Source organism: Betta splendens, chromosome 2 (genome assembly GCF_900634795.4).
Source record: "Betta splendens chromosome 2, fBetSpl5.4, whole genome shotgun sequence".
Classification (NCBI taxonomy): domain Eukaryota; kingdom Metazoa; phylum Chordata; class Actinopteri; order Anabantiformes; family Osphronemidae; genus Betta; species Betta splendens.
Window position 1 is genome coordinate 12,989,554 of NC_040882.2, and position 19,536 is coordinate 13,009,089.

Sequence of the window (19,536 nt, forward strand, 5' to 3'; positions counted from 1 at the left end):
AGCTAAGAAGTGTAAGTTTCACACAGCAAAGACATCCTTTCTGGGTCTTGTGTTGGAGCCAGGGCAGGTGGGCATGGATCCCACTAAAGTGGAGAAGACAGACTGCAGTGGTTTCTGGGCTTTGCAAATCAATTCATCGAGGGTCAGGTTGCCCTGACTTGGACCAAAGAGCTAAGGAGCAGTCATACCACATATGCAACAAATTAACACAAACATTCATTTTTATGAATTGTTCTAGAATCAGTTCTTGTATTGAGTATAGAATATTAATGTATTTTTACTAGTTTAAATAATTAATATTAAGAAGTACCACAACCTCCTTGTAGTCTCCGTTTGGGTCCTCCTTCAGCCACAGTAAGTTTTTCTAAAAAATCTATTGGCCCTAATAAATAATAGGCAGTTGTGTACATTTTCTAACTTGCAGCTGACAGCAAGTCTTCCTGGTTTGAGTAAGTTGCATTTGTCTCTGCATGTACAGCACAACATCTCTAATTGTTGAAAGCAGGAACATGTCTGTGTGAGAGGAGCACACGTTTTGTTGTTTGTGGTTAATGCAGAGCTGAAGGCCAGTCCTCATATCTTTTGATCTGAGTTGTCACCACAGAATGAACTTGGCCGCTGTGTGGAGGGAGAACATGACTCGCTGCTTGTCCATATTTGGGAACACAGAAGACGATGCCTTGGTATTTATGATACTCATTCCTAATACAAGACAATTACAACAATGAATAAAGCTTGTTAGTTTATGTAGACGTATCCTAAATGTAGGTTTTAGGTCATGTTTTTTTTCTGTGCTCATGAGTGACTTTTATTTCATTTAAACATTTCTTCCTGGTGAGTCGTTATTGACATCAGACTCACACTACTGTCCTCCTCCATCAGTTTAATTTACATTCCACTAATAAACACACATCAATTAAAAGCAGAAATACCTATATTTATGTTAAATAAAGAATTATCACGTGACCAAAATCTATCTATTACAGAAACAGACAAGTTGTATTTTTTTTTTGTCAAGCCTGACCTATACAGTAAATAAAGCTCACAGGTTACTGTAACCTGAAATGCTGTCTGAGTATGTTTGTGTGGATGAGTAGATGGCAATGATGTGGTTACTGTAGGTTTGTGTAAAGTATGGACATATTTTTGTTCTCATATTAAGTGTAGTGTTCCTCTTGGTCTATAAATACGGGGCCATGTGACTTTTGTGGTCACATCTAAAGTCTTCCTGTTGTGGACTTTTACACTGTGTTGTCTCTTCCTGTATATTGTGTATCTTACCCCTCCCCTGAGAGATTATTGGTCATTTATGTTTTTCTAAAAAAGTACTGTATGATATTGGGTTGTGATGATAAGAAAACCTATGATTTTCTTTTTTTTTTGACTATGTTCACAAATATTGATTAGGTTTTAGAGCTTAGTTTAATGTTCTTGTTCAGAGCGTTGACTTCAGAGGCCTCAGTTGTAACCAGACCACACTGGGGTGCCTTTTCCTCTTCACTGTACATCTTGGTCACTCCTCCCCCACAAATCATTTCTGTCTTGTTATAGGCTGTTGTGTTAAACTTGCTCAGAGAACATCCACAAAAGTTAGAAACAGGAATATCAACAGAAACACATGGCGGCCACAAGCAACAATGTACAGAGTTTGGGTGTTTTGGGAAATTGACCTGCAGATTTAATACCTGCATAATTCAGGTCATCTGAGGTCACATTCTGTGACACAGAGTATCACAGAGGTTGGTATGTCTGGTCTTACAGTCTCAGGTGACTGCTTTGTCTACCAGTAGCTGATGTTTTGCCCCCTGTTGTTACTACCAATTCTTGTCTGGGCACTGCTCATGTATTGATCCATGTGCCTGCTCATCTTGGCTGCTGTGATGCCTGACAGGAGCTTCCATGTTGTGCAGAGGCAGGTTATTGGGCTGTAGTTGGATGTAGTTGTCTCTTCCTGTGTAGTGTGTATCACACTCCTCCCCTGACAGACATCAGATTCTTCCTGTTTGACAGTTAAACGTCACTAATGTCTTTTCAACACGTGTCCTTGTTCCTCTCACAATGTGTAAAAACGAAACTTGAGTTTATAAATAACAAGTGTAATTTATACACAAGCTCAATACAAAAACTCTTTGAGCCCTGTACACCTTGCTTCCTTATTGTTCCAACACCGAGTGGTGGAGTGCTCACGTAATCTGTGCATTGGTGTATTAATCTTCAATTTATACACAAGCCCAATAAAAAAAAGTTCCTCTTCTATGACGCGTTAAACCTGCCTCTTCTCTGCTCAAAGAACAGCCACAGAAATCAGACAGAATGACAGAATGAGACAGTATCATCTGTAGAAGCTGTAGTCTGCTACATGCGATCAGTTTGTAAAACGCTGCCTTGATCGTTGTCGTCATAAAGAAGGTGTGTTTGTGTTAAGAGCAGAGGGGCCTGGGCTGTTGTGGAGGCAAAAACTCGGGCCTGGGAGGAGTGTGGGGAGTCCAAGCAGGAGGACTGTTATTCGGCCTCAAAGAGGCAAACTGTTCAATGAGGAAAGCAGTTCTTCACCAACACTGTTCACAATGGAGGTGGGCAGCTGTTGACCTCGACTGAGGATGTTATCAGATGGTGGAAGGAGTACTTTGAGGATCTCCTCCATCCCTCTGACATGTCTTCTGCTGAGGACGCAGAGGCAGGGGACTCAGAGGTGGAGTTGTCCATCTCCTGTCTTGGACGACGCATTATTGCAGCATTGCATAGACAATAAGGGTCAACCACGTCCCCTGTAGCATTCTGTGAGGGGTGCCAGGAGCTTAGTTTCCATTGCAAGTAGTAAGTTGTTGAATTCCAGCAGGGCTACTCACTGTCACTGGTTCTATTCATTATTTTTATATTAACAAATATTATATTGTCGTTTTATACATGTTTTTTTATAGACAAAGTTTCTAGGCCAAGGGTGGACAATCCTGGTCCTCGAGGGTCCCTGCTGGTTTTCCAACTCTCCCTGCTGATCACCTCCATCAGGTGTGTCAGTTCGCTTTTTCACCTGCTGATTGACTGAACACACCTTATCCAGGTAATCAGCCGTAACTGGTGCAGGGAGAGTTGGAAACCAGCAGGACAGCGGCCCTCGAGGACCAGGTTTGCCCACCCCTGTTCTAGGCGCAGCCGGGAGCTGGAGGGGGTCTGGTTTGGGGACCACAGAATTGCATTTCTGCCTTTTGCGGATGACGTCCTGTTAGCTTCATCGGACCGGGACCTCCTGCAAGCGCTTTACAGCTAAGTATGAGGTGGCTGCGATGAGAATCAGTTCCTCCAAGTCTGAGGCCATTATCCTCGACCAGTAAAAGGTGGTTTGTTCTCTCCAGGTTGGAGGAGAGCTTTTGCCCCAAGTGGAGAAGTTCAAGTATCTTGAGGTCTCGCCCTTTAGAGAGGGAAGGACAGAGCGTGAGACAGACATATCGGCTGTAATGTGGTAAGGTAAAGGGTAAGGTAAAGAGGGAGCTGGGCTGGACGCACCCTTAGAGATAGAATGAGGAGCTCTGTCACCCGAGAGGAGCTTGGAGTAGAGTTACTGCTCCCCCCAAATCGAGTAGCGTCAGCTAAGGTGGCTCAGGCATCTGTTTCGGATGCCTCTTGGATGTTGCAGGTATGGGACATACATGCTGGCCTTGCAACCTGGTCCTGGATAAGCGGGTCGAAAATGGATGGATGGATGGATGGATGGATGGATGGATGGATGGATGGATGGATGGATGGATGGATGGATGGATGGATGGATGGATGGATGGAGTAAACACATTACAGCTAAGTTAAAAAGCTAAAACAACGGCCAACAGCTAAAACATAGATCAGGTAGATCCTTTGGTTACATTTATTCTGCATGACTAATATGAATGGTTACCTAGGTTACCTACCTTACATACCTGCTGGGCTTTAAAAACAGTGCCTAAAATTTCTTCCATTTATTTTGAACTTTGCTGGCCAGTAAAACAATCAGGATGGTGGAGAATGTCAAAGTAGAACCTACAGTAATACTGAATAAAGACTGTGGCCTATTTTTCTGCAGTGAAACTATTTCTCCATGTAGTCGAGGGCCTGCAGTCTCACTTTCCTAAGATTTGGGTGCTTCTACTGTTGATGTTTAGGTTATTTAATGCCATATGACAGTGTAATACTGAACACTGAACATTGAACAGCACTAAACCACAAGTGTTTCTTAAATCTGCAGAGTTACATTCTTTGCTTTCATTACACCCTACTATGTATTTATTGGAGCAACTTTGCAGTGTCGTTACTCACGCACAGACGCCACCTTGGATCCATTTCCAAAGATAATGTGTCCACGTGAGACGACAGCACAATAGAGAAACACTCAGCCTCTTCACTGGCAGGTCCTAGACACAGGTGTGTGTCTGTGTAATGGATAAATTGTGCCTTTGCCTTTTTCGTATCCAACACAGTCATTATGTGCTGGTTAGGTGCAATACTGAACATTCTTACTGTACACAAAAAACTAATCTCTTGCGCCCTGACGTACATCAAGTCTAAACATCTGATGTTCCATTTGACTGACTAATAGTTTATGATATATGTTTGTCTTTTACACCCGGACTCTGGCTCCATCCTATCTGACTCCCCACCAGACCCAAGACTGTTAAAGCGAATGCATCTTGTCTTGGAAGCTCGGTGTTCCTTCCTTTGGATAACAAGACATGACGATGCAGAAGTGAGAATGCAAACATTCTCATTCACAATACGATAAGGTGGCACAAACAATTCCATTGCTGCAGAGAGACATTCCACCAGAGCCAGAGAAAGGGGTTAAAAGGCATAAGTTTTCAGAAGTTTAGTTAAACTGTTTCAACCTTATATTTTATATTAATTCTGACTAAAACAGTGTCACTGTAGCTCTTCCTGACTCTGAAAGCTTCTGGTTTGAAATATTCACTCAAACGCTTGTCTGTGCTACAGAATTCACATGCTCTATGTGTATCACCAGCTTTGTTGAAAACTAAAACACATACTAGGAGATATTTTTATCTGATTTGTTTTGTGGTTGTGGCTCATTGGAGAGAACACGACCCAGCGGAAGGTTTAGTGGCTGAATCTAAAACAGCAGAGGTTTACACAGACCAGAGCGACAAAATGCGTGTTAGTATTTTAGAAACAGATCAACAGGTAAAACTGGAAAATACAGTAATTTTATTCGTACTCCAGTACATCTAGAAATGTTGTAAATTCTTTCTATAATAATTTTTTATTATTGCAACTTCAAATAGAAAATAAAAGTTAAAACTAGGTTTGTTTTTAACAAAACAGTCATAGATTCTCATGAGCATCAGTCACAGTTTATTTGCAGCTTGTTATAAATCAGTCCTCAGTTTGCTCTGACCTGTGTTTGTTGCTTCTTCAGTCTATCTAGTAGCAGAATACACAACGTTCGGCTCCACTTCTCTTCGTCTTTCTTTTTGACGGAAATTCACTGCTGCGTAGTTCAGTTCATCAGAGGCTGGATTCTGTAGAAAGGAGTAATTAGTCACTGATCTCACCAAGTGGAAGCATGAACCAATGACAGGACACATGGTTAAATACATGGAGTAAATTAGAGACTAGATCACCTCCTGATGATGTGTTTTCTGTCCTTCATTCAAAGCTAAACAACAAAACATGATTGACATAACATTAGATATGATGTAAAAAATAAACCAAATGCATGAGAGGAGCAGCTGTTGTCATGAAGTACCTGCTTGAAGTTTCCTGAGTGAAACAGTCAGACCAGTAATGACCACGAGAAGGAAAACAGTCAGACCACCGAGGATCAAGCTCATCACATATGTTGTTTCATCAGGTTTATTACACTCTGCTAAATTAAATAAACACACTTAAACTGCATTTATCTCCAAACAACAGACCGATCTACACAATAATTGAAAACTTAAGCACAGTCTTACTTTTAGACTCTGTGTCCAGGTCGTCCTGAGTTTCCTCACTGCCTGTTTACAAATAAGAAACATCAACATTAAACACTGTCTGTTTAGCAATAAATTATGAATAGTTTTCATATAATTATCAACTATTCTTACAGACAAATAAGAAGAAAAGAGAAAACTGACTTACCATTAACATATAAGTGTGTAACATAGTAAGTGCTTTTGCCGCTGTTGAAAAATTCACAGAAATAGATTCTGGAATCGGATAAATCAACCTTTTTGATTGTGAGATACACTCCACTGTTGTTGTCTTTCATTTCAAACTTTTCATTTCTAAATCCATCACAGAATTCAGCGTTTCCTTTAAATGAGGTGATAAAACAGATGCAGCTGGCTGTGGTTTTATTGGTCAGTCTGGACCAGGTCGTCACAGTGTTTTTAGTCAGTATGGGGGACCACAGTGTGACACTGTGACCAGGCTGGACATTCACAATCTGAGAATGAGCCACTGAGACAGAGATCCAGCCTGAAACAAACAGCAGAGACAACGTAAGTTAGTTGTTACAGATGTTAAAAAGTTGTTTTTTAGATGAATGCGATCCAGATGTTGACAGCGACGTGTTGTTGGTACTTACTGATGCTGCAGATAACGACAGTATTGATCCAGATGAAGGTCTTCATGGTGCGACTGGTCGTAGCTCTGCAGTGTCTGTAATATAACTTTGCTCCAGGAAGGAACTGTCTACTTTAGAGGTGGAGCCTTTTTAACTGGCCACATTCATGTTACCATTAAAACCAGTGAGGATCAGTCCACGTTTAGAAAATGTACAACGTCAACATGAAATTGTGAACGTCCACCATGATAAAACCTGAGGTTGTTGATGTTGCTAAACTTCTGACCTTGTTTACTGTCGACTGGTTCTGACTGCCTCAGCATGGAAACATACCAACCAATTGTTTACATCGTGAATATGAGGAGACATAGCTGTATATAATCATCTCTTTAAATCCATTGCCAGGATGGTACATTATGAATATCCAGGTTAAATGTACATGTGGATCCCTATGAGCTCCAAGCTCTATTTTCTGGCAGGGGTGTATGTGTGTGTGTGTGTGTGTGTGTATGTGTGTATAGAATCATCACATCATATTTTTGTACATTAACATTATTTAAGCAAAGAAATAATTATTATAACACAAAGCAGAACAAAATTACAAAGGTCTTTTGTAGAAACAAGTCATTCAAGAGATGATTTTTTTAAAAGTGAAACATGATTTTTTCATTGTTATACCTATAAAAGTGATTAGTTTGAACAAAATAAGTTTCATCTATACACATCTCACTTAACATATTATCATATTACTGCAAATGGCCTAAAAATTGAGACTGCAATGCCTCATACGGCCACTAGAGTGCTGCCTTGCCTGGGGGCGTAACTCCCCACAGGGAACTCAGATTCCGGCTGTTGAGGGTTTGTGTAAAAAGTTACTACCTAATGAATCCCGCTGTACCAGCCCATGGAAGATTGACAGCTCTGACAGCCAATAAGAATGAGCCAAACACAGAGAGAACATCACAGTCTACCATGTCATGGCACACATTCTTAGAATCCTAAGAATCTCAGCTTTCATTTGAACCGTAGGTTATTCATGTTTAGCGCTATAGAGTATCGGTAGTTTTGTTTATTACTGGGGCTGTGTTTGATGCATGTGAAAGACATTTAAACTGCATTATAGCCAAGACTCTACTGTTTAATTTGATGTATGACATGTCTATCCTTTATATTTAGTGCATTTGTTCATGAAGTAAAGCGTACCTAAAAAAAAAAACCTACAAACCCCAGTGTCCTAAAATTTGTGGTTCAACTGATTTCTTGTTTTAGTTACAGTTTTATCAGTTTACTCGTCTGATAAAATAAAATAACTACTTTATTGATCCCCTTGGTGAAATTGTCCTCTGCATCTGACCCACCCCCATGGGGGAGCAATGGACTGACACACAGACAGAGGTCTGGGGAGCTAGTGTGAAGTGTCTTGTTCAAGGAATGGTGGGATGGAACTGGTGACCTTTTGCCTCCCAGGACGATGCACTACAGTACCCATTGAACTACCAGGAGTAAAATAGCAACAGGAACAGAATAGGAAGCAGAGCGTCAGGTTTCAGATGAAGCTTCCTGCGTTCCTACCTGCTCCTGGAGCCTGAAACATTCTAGATTGAACCTTTAATTCAAAGATCATCTTCTGAGTCATTGATCTGCTTTTTATTGTACTCATTCACCCTTAACATATGTGTTCTCATAGAACAACAGCAGAATGTTCTTGCTGAACGCTACAGAGTTTGGTTCATTACAATAATGTGATGAACTGCTCAGCGTTGAGTTTTAATGACTAAACCTTTCCAGACAGATTCAGCAGTGATGTGGTTGTTAGTAGTGGAGCAGTAACGTCTTGTTGCTGCTAGTTTGGGAGGTGAACTGTTGTCTCAGCTTAATGATCAGATCAGTGTAGAGACTCATGTTGTGTACTGGCTTGTGTTTATGTTCGTTTTTCGTGTTCAGTTGTGAAGCTGTAAACTTGTCTCAGATCTGCTGGTGTGTGTTCTGGCTGATTGTTGAACCAACGTGTCATTTCTGTTTCCCGTCATTCAACCCAACTGATCATAACATTAGTTACTGACACAAACTTGTTGAGTCGTTTCTACTCTGATGTGATTCTGTTCTCAGTGAGTGACAGCTCTGAATTTTAGTATCATCGTATCAGCTGCATTGAACAGTGAATGTATCATAGTTGAGGTAAATGGAGCTGCTGCTGCTGTAGTTATGCTGCTGTGATGTGTTAAACATGTTGTAGCTGCAGCAAAGTCAACGTTTTCATGAGTCTAAAGAGTCGTTGAGCTGCATCAGATGTTTCACAGGTTTTATAGATGTGTTTACAATAAGTGGAGATAAATTTGTCACGTGTTGGTTTGAGAAGTGTGAAGATACAGAATCAGACACGCCACTAATACAAACACTTCTGCTTTCCACTGCAGTGTAAACTTCAACAATGTATATGTCATTGCTTTTATAAATACACCATCAGCCATTTTATAACTCATAGCTCATTAACATCAGGTCACACGGCAAATATACTAATGTGCAAATGGAGATTTTGAATTTCACAACAAAGTCAGACATAGTTTTCTGGTTCATTTCAGACTTTTTTATCAAGTTCACAGGCCTCATTGTTTTTCTACATCGTATTGTCTCTTTATGTCAAACTAGTGATGTGTGTCTCACTCAGCCCTGCTCTGCTGCAGACCTTCATCAGTCTGTCACCAAAGTCAGGTCATAATAGGAGGATGGAGTGAGACATGAGAGGATCATGACCTGAACCACGTCTGTATGTTCACTCACTCATTTCTCCCTAGTTTCAGTAAGTTCCCATCAGAACACAGCAGTAGATCAGTCTGATAAGAGCAGCAGTTGCTCTGTGAGTCTATCTGCTGGCAGCGTAAGTAACATGAGTCTCCACTTGTCTCTGTGATGCAGGTCTCCTGCTTCTTACTGCTGGTGAAAACACACTCAGTGCTGCAGCCTTCAGGTCGTCACTGTCCACATTCTGTAAATAATGATAAAAGCAGTTACAAAAAGATGTGGTTTGAGGAAACAAACATATTTGTTTGTCACAATTCACACCATCAATGTAGCAAAGTTATTTATTACACAAAATCGGCTGTGATTTACCTCGTGGAGTTGTGGATCTTGTTTTTCACTAGAAGCTGAATCAAAGAGACACATTAATACTGAAACATAATTATGGAGAATGTATAAAGTATAATTTCATTCTAATAAAGTACCTGCTTGACGTTTTCCGAGTGAAACAATCACACCAGTAACGACCATGAGAAGGAAAACAGTCAGACCACCGAGGATCAAGCTCATCACATACGTTGTTTTATCAGTTTTATTACACTCTGCTAAATTAAATAAACACATTTAAACTGCATTTATGTGCAAACAGCAGACAAATCTACACAATAACTGAAAACATAAAGACAGTCTTACTTTGAGACTTTGTGTCCAAGTCGTCCTGCGTTTCCTCACTGCCTGTTTACAAATAAGAAACATCAACATTAAACACTGTCTGTTTAGCAATAAATTATGAATAGTTTTCATACAATTATCAACTATTCTAACAGACAAATAAGAAGAAAAGAGAAAACTGACTTACCATTAACATATAAGTGTGTAACATAGTAAGTGCTTTTGCCGCTGTTGAAAAATTCACAGAAATAGATTCTGGAATCGGATAAATCAACCTTTTTGATTGTGAGATACACTCCACTGTTGTTGTCTTTCATTTCAAACTTTTCATTACTAAATCCATCACAGAATTCAGCGTTTCCTTTAAATGAGGTGATAAAACAGATGCAGCTGGCTGTGGTTTTATTGGTCAGTCTGGACCAGGTCGTCACAGTGTTTTTAGTCAGTATGGGGGACCACAGTGTGACACTGTGACCAGGCTGGACATTCACAATCTGAGAATGAGCCACTGAGACAGAGATCCAGCCTGAAACAAACAGCAGAGACAACGTAAGTTAGTTGTTACAGATGTTAAAAAGTTGTTTTTTAGATGAATGCGATCCAGATGTTGAGAGCGACGTGTTGTTGGTACTTACTGATGCTGCAGATAACGACAGTATTGATCCAGATGAAGGACTTCATGGTGCGACTGGTCGTAGCTCTGCAGTGTCTGTAATATAACTGTGCTCCAGGAAGGAACTGTCTGCTTTAGAGGTGGAGCTTTTTGAACTGGCCACATTCATGTTACCATTAAAACCAGTGAGGATCAGTCCATGTTTAGAAAATGTACAACGTCAACATGAAGTTGTGAACATCCATTGTGATAAAACCTAAGGTTGTTGATGCACCTGCACTTCTGACTTCTGTTTATTGTCAACTGGTTCCCACTGCCCCAGCACAGAAAAATGACAACCAACTGGATTGTTTCCACCGTGAATATGAGGAGGCATTGTTGTAGAGCAGTGACCTGCCACACATGGACACGCCCTTGAGAAATAGAATCAGAATCAGCTACTGTATAATTGCCAAGTTTGCACAGGACAACCAAGGAATTATATATGGTCTGACTCAGTCTTTGTTCCCTCTTATTTACAATTGTAATTATAGGTATTTACACAAATAAATAAACAAATAAACTGCAGCCCACTGTGTCACATTCATCAGTGGTTATTGCACATTTGAGAGTCATTGTACTGAGTTCAGTTCAGAAACAGCCTTGGGAAGAAGGTGACTCTGTGTCTGCTGGTCCACACAGTGGAACTGCACCTGCATTTGCACCTCCACACAGTGATGGGGATGCAGAGGACAGACTGGATGATGGCTGTGTAGAAGATGGTCAGCAGCTCCTGGGGCAGGTTGTACTTCCTGAGCTATGTCAGGAAGTACAACCTCCGCTGGGACTGTTTGGGGGGACCACTTCAGGTCCTGTGAGATTGTGGACCCTAGGAACCTAATAGACACTGTGTTATTGTGGATGGTGGGTGGGGGGGGGTTAGGCCGTTCAACCTGAAGTCCACCGTCATGTCCACAGTTTTGAGCGTGTTGAGCTCCAGCTGGTTCTGACTGCACCACTGGACCAGCTGCTCCACCTCCCGTCTGTATTTGTCAAGGACGGTCAGAAAACGAGTGTGATGCAGGACCCACATGCACAGCCGGAGACAGAACTAGCGTGGGTGTTTGTTTAAATAAAAAACACTCCACAAACAGCGAGCAAAAATCAGCGTCAGACAGGCAGCTGGCGGCAACAGCAGATCCCAAACACACAGGCAAAATAACCGATAGGGAACAGGCAAGACGGGTAAGTACGAAAGACAAAACAGAATCTTACTTGAATCGGAACAGAGAATCAAACGCTGGACTGAGGTGATAACACGCTACGATCTGGCAGAGACCTGAGGTTTGAACTGGAAACTAAATACACCAGTAATTACTGAATGAAAACAGCTGACGGGGCACGTGATCAGAAAAGTAAAGCAAGAACTAAAACCCAGAAGAACCAAAACAGGAAGTGAGGACAAGAGGCGGGCCCAAAAGAACAAAGCCATGCATGATCCTGCTAAGAGAGTCTCTGAGGTGGGTCCGCAACCAAGTCCATACACAAAGTCCAACACATAGTCCAAGCATGAAAGCAACACAGGGTCCAATTTAATACCTCTCAGGGAGGATGGTGATGAAGAGTGTCTCGACCCAGTAGTCGTTGGGCCGGAACGGCACACAGGGTGCCCAGGGGCGAGCGGCAGGCTCTGGGAGGTCGGCGCCAAAGCCAGCTACCTCCAGGACCCCACAGGGAACGACGGCGTCATCCAGGCAAGGAGCCGCCCCGGATCCAGGGGAGTTGCGGGAGTCGGCGACGAAACAGGGCACGTCCTGTGGCCCATGGGGAATGGTGGCGTCCCCCAAGCGGATGCCACTTATGGAAGCCGAGGCGGCCAGGAGGTCGCCGAAAAAGAAGGCAGCGCCACCCCAGTGGCAGGAGAGGACAGACGTGAAGCCAGGACCAGAGAAGGGGGCCGGCGTGGAGCCGGAACCAGAGACGAGGACAGATGTGAATGCCGGGACCAGAGAGGTGGCCCGACAGACGCGAGACGACGAGGAACTGGAACCAGACGAGACGCCGGAGCCAGCACCGGAGATGAACCCAGCCGTGGAGCCAGGACAGACGTGGTCAGCGCCGAAACTCCAGGAACCCAAGCAGACGTGGTCGGTGCCAGACCACTAGGAACCGAGGCAGATGTGGTCGACCGGAACGTGAGCTTGAGCCGATAGAGCGACGACAGGAACGTGGGCCTGAGACGGCGGAGCGGCTATGGGGGAGATGGTGGCGGAAGCAGCCGGTGAAACGCTGGTAGGCGCCGCGCGCAGAGTGCGTGCCAAATCCGACCGCATCGCCTGGAGCCCGGCGGACAGCGCCTTTACCCCAGGGCAGTGAAACCACCAGTGCTCCCCCTCGAGAATTTCCACCGTCAGTCTCACAACGCGGAGCCGTGCCTTTAAGCCAGATGCCTCCTCGTATTCCCTCGCAAGCTCCACGAAAGACCAACGAAGGTCCTCCGGCAATCCATGGTGGACTTCTTATTTATGGTAGGAGGGTGTGAGTGTTGGGGGGTGTGGGTGAGCCTATTGTGTGGCCAGGAGGTGTGAGGTGGTTCCTTTCAAACCGGCAGTAGAACTTGTTTAGGTCGTCTGCCAGACGTTTGCTGGCCTCAGGGTGTGGAGATGGTTTCCTGTAGCTGGTGATGTGATGCAGGCCTCTCCAGACTGACGCAGGGTCGTCTGTTGATAGGCTGTTCTGCAGGCTTTCGCCATGTCTCCTTTTAACAGGCTTTACCTCCTTTGTCAGCCTGTTTCTGTCCTGCCTGTACAGGGATCGGTCCCTGCTTCTTCTTTGGCCTGGCGCTGCTTTTTAAGTCTGGTGTAAACCATGGTTTGTTATTGTGGAATGTGTGTACAGTTTTTGTCTGTACACACATATCCTCGTTAAGGTGTGAAGTAATGTGAAGTATCTTGCTCAAGGACACACTTGGTGGAATCAAACTGGCAACCTTTTGCGTTACAGGTCAATGCGCTACCAGTTCAGCCACTAGGAGTAATTTAGTAACAGTGAACAGAGCAGGAAGCTGAGCTGCTTGTTTCAAATGAAGCTTCCTGTGTTTTACTACATTTTTGCTCCTGGAACCTGAAACATTCTAAAATGAACATTTCATTAAAACCTCATTCTCTGAGTCATTGATCTGCATTTAATTGTGCTTTAAAGCTCACTCAGCCTCCATATGTGCTCTCATGGAACAAGAACAGAATGTTTTTGTTGAATGCTACAGAGTTTGGTTCATTACAATAATGTGATGAACTGCTCAGTGTTGAGTTTTAATGACTAAACCTTTCCAGACAGATTCAGCAGTGATGTGGTTGTTAGTAGTGGAGCAGTAACGTCTTGTTGCTGCTAGTTTGGGAGGTGAACTGTTGTCTCAGCTCAATGATCAGATCAGTGTAAAGACTCATGTTGTGTCCTGGCTTGTGTTTATGTTCGTTTTTCGTGTTCAGTTGTGAAGCTGGAAACTTGTCTCAGATCTGCTGGTGTGTGTTCTGGCTGCTTGTTGAACCAGCGTGTCATTTGTGTTTCCTGTCATTTAACCCAACTGATCATAACATTAGTTACTGACACTAACTTCTCGTTTCTACTCTGATGTGATTCTGTTCTCAGTGAGTGACAGCTCTGAGTTTTAGTATCATCGTATCAGTTGCATTGAACAGTGAATGTATCATAGTGGAGATGAATGGAGCTGCTGCTGCTGTAGTTATGTTGTTGTGATGTGTTAAACATGTTGTAGATGCAGCAGAGTCAACATTTTCATGAGTCTAAAGAGTCGTTGAGCTGCATCAGACATGTTTCACAAATTTTATAGAGTAGATGTGTTTACTCCAAGTAAAGAAGAACTAGTCTCATATGTGAATCATCACATTTCTGACCAACACTTATATAATTATATAAATTTATAAAATAAGGTACAAACGTACCTTATTTTATAAATAGATGAACAAACTGTATTGCATCATTATTAAGCACCAAACTGAACATCACTGAAAATGTGCAGCGATTCTATGAAGTCAGTTTAGGGTCACATTAAATTTGTGCGTGTGTAACAATGTATGGATCTGGTCACACCCTGTGTGTGTGTGTGTGTGTGTACGTGTTAGTATTTATTTTAGAAACAGGTAGACAGGTGAAACTAGAAACTAGTGAAACTAGATGGTTACTGGTACAGTACATACTGTAGTTTTATTCGTAGTCTAGTACTTGTAAATACTTTTCTATTTAATTTTAATTATTACAGCTTCAAATGGAAAATAAAAGTTAAAGTATTAGGTTTCTTCACTAGGTTCGGTGATGTGTTAAACGTCATTTTTTTCATGAGACTAAAGAGTCGTTGAGCCGCATCAGACGTTTCACAGGTTTTGTAGATGTGTTTACAATAAGTGGAGATAAATTAGTCATGTGTCGGTTTGAGAAGTGTGAAGATACAGAATCAGACACGCCACTAATACTAACACTTCTGCTTTCCACTGCAGTGTAAACTTCAACAATGTATATGTCATTGCTTTTATAAATACACCATCAGCCATTTTATAACTCATAGCTCATTAACATCAGGTCACACGGCAAATATACTAATGTGCAAATGGAGATTTTGAATTTCACAACAAAGTCAGACATAGTTTTCTGGTTCATTTCAGACTTTTTTATCAAGTTCACAGGCCTCATTGTTTTTCTACATCGTATTGTCTCTTTATGTCAAACTAGTGATGTGTGTCTCACTCAGCCCTGCTCTGCTGCAGACCTTCATCAGTCTGTCACCAAAGTCAGGTCATAATAGGAGGATGGAGTGAGACATGAGAGGATCATGACCTGAACCACGTCTGTATGTTCACTCACTCATTTCTCCCTAGTTTCAGTAAGTTCCCATCAGAACACAGCAGTAGATCAGTCTGATAAGAGCAGCAGTTGCTCTGTGAGTCTATCTGCTGGCAGCGTAAGTAACATGAGTCTCCACTTGTCTCTGTGATGCAGGTCTCCTGCTTCTTACTGCTGGTGAAAACACACTCAGTGCTGCAGCCTTCAGGTCGTCACAGTCCACATTCTGTAAATCAGAGTAGAAACAGTTACATGTGAAAAAAAGACGAGATTTGAGGGATAAAATGTATTTGTCACAATTTACCACATCAATATATGAAAGTTGATCTTTACACAGAATTGATTGAGATTTACCTCATTTTGTTGTGGATCCTGTTTTTCACCAGAAGCTGAATCAAAGACACAAATTTATACTTAAACTGAAACATAATAAAGTGAGAATGTATAAAGTATAATGTTATTCTAATAAAGTACCTGCTTGAAGTTTTATGAGTGAAACAACCAGAACAGTGACGACCACGAGAAGGAAAACAGTCAGACCACCGAGGGTCAAGCTCATCACATATGTTGTTTCTTTAGGTTTATTCCATTCTGCTAAAATAAATAAACACATTTAAACTGCATTTATCTGCAAACAACAACTTGAAAACTTAAAGACTGTCTTACTTTTAGACTCTGTGTTCAGGTCGTCCTGAGTTTCCTCACGGCCTGCTTACAATAAGAAACAATAATGAATCACTGTCTGTTTAGCAAGAAATTATGAAAGGTTTTCATATAATTTTTAGCTATTCTAACAGACAAATAAGAACAGAGAAAACTGAGTTTCATATTCTTACCTTCAACATGTGTAACATAGTAATTGCTTTTGCACATTTAAACTATATTTATCTTTAAACAACAGACAAATGTACACAGCAACTGAAAACTTAAAGACAGTCTTACTTTTACACTCTGTGTTCATGACGTGCTGAGTTTCGTTACTGCCTGTTTACAGAATGAAGAAACATTATTGAATCACTGTCTTGGTTGAAAATGAATTTTAAATAGTTCTTACGTACAATTATCCGCTATTTTATCAGCCAAATAAGAAGAACAGAGGAAACTGAATTTTTCATTCTTACCTTCAACATTTAACTGTATCACATCGTAAGTGCTTTTTCCTCCATTGTAAAAATCACAGAAATAGATTCCAGAGTCGGATAAATGAACCCTTTTCATTGTGAGAAACACAATATTATTGCTGTCGACTCCCATTTCAATGGTTGTATCATTAAATCCATCACAGAATTGAGTTTCCTTGTTTTGTTTAATCTTATAACAGATGCAGCTGGCTGTGGTTTTATTGATCAGTCTGGACCAGGTCATCACAGTGTCAGTAGTCGGTTTCGGAAAGCTCAGTGTGACACTTTGACCAGGCTGGACCTTCACAATCTGAGACTGAGCCACTGAGACAGAGATCCAGCCTGAAACAAACAGCAGAGACAACGTGAGTTAGTTGTTACAGATGTTAAAAGACTGTTTTTAGTTAAATGTGTGATCCAGATGTTGAGAGCGACGTGTTGTTGGTACTTACTGATGCTGCAGATAACGACAGTATTGATCCAGATGAAGGTCTTCATGGTGCGACTGGTCGTAGCTCTGCAGTGTCTGTAATATAACTGTGCTCCAGGAAGGAACTGTCCACTTTAGAGGTGGAGCCTTTTGAACTGGCCACATTCATGTTACCAGTAAAACCAGCGAGGATCAGCCCACGTTTAGAAAATGTAAAACGACAACACGTCCACCGTGATAAAACTTGAGGTTGTTGATGTTCCTGAACTTCTGACCTTATTTATTGTTGACTGGTTCCCACTGCCCCACCACTGATAAATGGCAACCAACTGGTCTAGTGAAAGCTAGGGTCTTTAATACAAAGGACACAGGCAACACTAATTAAAGTAATTACCTACAGAAAATGATATCACAAAAACAACAAGAATAAACCAAGTAGACATAAAGTAGAACAAAACCAAAGCGCCCCCTGTGGGTGTGGAAGCAAAAGTATAAGGGTTTGGTGTCTTTTTTATCAGTTTATTCATCTGTACCATGAACCAATCTGATTTTGGGTTAACAAGAAATAGAGGAGATGTCAAGGAAACACATTCATCTTCACCCAAGTATAAACTACAGTGTGTCAGCTTAGCTGTTGTCTAACTGTGGGTGTTTCCTCATTTCTGAGTTTAATAAACAAAATCGTCTTGATGACCTAAATAATTTATTTGAGACTAATAGTGACACTGCAACGCTTCCTGAATCTAAAAGCTCATGTTTTGTGGTTGTTATATAGGCAGGTCTTTGCTATTGTATGATACTGTACAGTGAGTGAATTCAAATCAAATAAAAATATATACTAGGTGATCATTTTATCTGATATTGTCACAATTTATGCTCATTAATCACGTTCTCACTCATGTCCGGTTTTATTTTGTCACTACTTCCTGTCTAGCTCCCATATCCACTCAGAGCAGCTTTACTACTGCCCTTGTTAACCTCACCTGCACATCATCAGTAATCAATAGTTCAGTACTTAAGCCCCACCTCTCACACCAGCACCTTGCCAGATTGTCTGCGTTGTTCTTGACCAGAATTCTAGTACTCCTGTTATCGTGTTTGACCTGGCCTTACTACCGATCTTGCCTCTAGCCCATCCTCTGACAGTCCCGTGCCGTAAGTCCGACCACCGCTTGTTAGTGATGGGTCCCGCGACACCGATGCGCCGGCGCATGCGTCAAGTTCATAGAGCGAAACGTTGTGCTGATGCGCGTATTGGTTTGAGGAAGTCGCGTGACCGATACAGTTACCGTATCGGTCACGTGACATGTGTCTCTGGCGCGCCAAACTGTGTTTATAAAAGGCGCATACGTCAACGGGATGCATCTACCAAAAACAATTGCTGATCATTTACCAACAAGATACAAATTCCTCAGGAATTATGGAGCCGCCTCCAGCAAAAAGAGAGGTTTCCGCCGTATGGGATCATTTTGACCTTCTGTCAAAATTAATTTCAAAGTGACTCCTAGTTCGCTAATTTTTTTCTGCAGGTAAAATGTCGCATTTGTTTGGAACTTGTTCAGGTCTTTCAACCCACATATGTTTTGCCAACCAGAAAGGTTTGTGTGGGAATTATCTAAATTAGTAGTTGATGTATCAAATTTTGTAAATCCTTAATTTAAATGTATTGCTCTGTTTTTGTTTTGACTTTGCAATTTGCAACTTGCAATTTTCAGACCATCAAACAAATGGTTGCCAAAAAGTACGAGGAGGAAAAGGAACGAGTCAAAATGGAAGTACAGCAAGCTGTGGCAGTGAGTATAACAGCTGACATGTGGACATCTGTGAACATGGAGGCTTACTTGGCTCTTACCTGTCACTACATAAATGAGAATTTGCAGTTGAGTACATCTGTGTTGGGAGTGAAATACTTTCCACAAAGTCACACTGCTGACAATTTGGCCCAAGTCAAAAGGGGCATGATGGAGGACTGGGCCATAACCAATAAAGTAAAATGTTTTGTGACCGATGCAGCACCAAACTTGATTGCATCCACTAGACGGCTCCAAATTCGGCACTCAATTTGCATTGCACAATTTATTAGTTCGAAAATCATGTGATCAGGTCCCCACACTAACATCCATCAGACACAAAGCTAGGAACATTGCCACATATTTCAGATCAAGCACTACAGCCAAGGAGAAGCTTGCTCAAGTGCAGCAACAGATGGGATGACCAACCCTGAAACTCATCAATGAGGTGCCAACACGCTGGAACAGCACATATGAAATGCTGTCAAGGCTACATGATGAGCGGGAACCAGTGTGGGTATCTCTGGCCTCTCTAAAAACAGTTTTGACTCCACTTACAGCTGATGAGTATACCATCATAGAAGAAACACTTCTTGTGCTTGCTCCTTTCCATCAAGCTACAGTGGAGTTGTCTGAAGAGAGGCGAGTCTCAGGGTCAAAGGTCATCCCAATGATGAAAATGCTCTATTTTGCACTAGAGCGTAATGCTTTGACATGCACACACATGCAGCCATCCACCTACATGAACACTTGAAGCGTCGAGTCACAGACACTGCTTCCAATCTGGAGTCATTAAGTGTGAT

General features: G+C 41.9%; 2 protein-coding genes across 12 annotated transcripts in view; both read right to left on the reverse strand.

Moving 5' to 3' along the window:
* The window catches only part of LOC114850187 (uncharacterized), a 49,998-nt gene extending 38,557 nt beyond the window's left edge, over positions 1-11,441 (reverse strand). Inside the window, exons 1-6 of one of the 8 annotated variants that reach the window (XM_029142240.3) lie at positions 10,579-11,428; positions 10,131-10,469; positions 9,965-10,006; positions 9,757-9,876; positions 9,644-9,660; positions 8,813-9,518 (exon numbers count right to left, since the gene is read on the reverse strand). In XM_029142240.3, coding sequence (XP_028998073.1) covers positions 9,396-9,518; positions 9,644-9,660; positions 9,757-9,876; positions 9,965-10,006; positions 10,131-10,469; positions 10,579-10,624 — 687 coding nt within the window. In that variant the 5' untranslated portion in view covers positions 10,625-11,428 and the 3' untranslated portion in view covers positions 8,813-9,395. Of the gene's footprint in view, positions 1-8,812; positions 9,519-9,643; positions 9,679-9,756; positions 9,877-9,964; positions 10,007-10,130; positions 10,470-10,578 lie in introns of those variants that run through there. The other 7 variants (XM_055506821.1, XM_029142227.3, XM_055506820.1 and 4 more) reach the window with 7 other exon arrangements.
* Positions 11,442-14,692: 3,251 nt separating this feature from the next.
* LOC114851345 (uncharacterized) lies at positions 14,693-16,932 on the reverse strand. Of its 4 annotated transcripts, none has more exons than XM_055506823.1 (6): positions 16,514-16,932; positions 16,335-16,376; positions 16,059-16,103; positions 15,867-15,983; positions 15,747-15,781; positions 14,693-15,618 (listed from the first exon to the last, which is right to left on the reverse strand). In XM_055506823.1, the coding sequence occupies exons 1-6, from the start codon at positions 16,755-16,757 to the stop codon at positions 15,496-15,498; spliced, it is 606 nt and encodes a 201-aa protein (XP_055362798.1). In that variant the 5' UTR covers positions 16,758-16,932; the 3' UTR covers positions 14,693-15,495. The 4 variants fall into 4 exon arrangements, with proteins under 4 accessions (XP_055362798.1, XP_055362797.1, XP_040925148.2 ...); XM_055506822.1 differs by having other exon boundaries at positions 14,694-15,618; positions 15,867-15,986; positions 16,514-16,929; XM_041069214.2 differs by having other exon boundaries at positions 14,694-15,618; positions 16,059-16,100; positions 16,514-16,927.
* Between the last annotated feature and the right edge of the window lie 2,604 nt (positions 16,933-19,536).

Bases quoted from the DNA above. Each gene is read 5' to 3' on its own strand.
- LOC114851345 (XM_055506822.1), bottom strand. From the start codon at position 16,757: ATGACCTGGTCCAGACTGATCAATAAAACCACAGCCAGCTGCATCTGT. The intron at 15,987-16,058 runs GTAAGACAGTCT...TATTTATTTTAG, and splicing joins CCTGAACACAGAGTCTAAAA to CAGAATGGAATAAACCTAAA. The intron at 15,619-15,746 runs GTAAATCTCAAT...TCTGATTTACAG, and splicing joins AGGATCCACAACAAAATGAG to AATGTGGACTGTGACGACCT.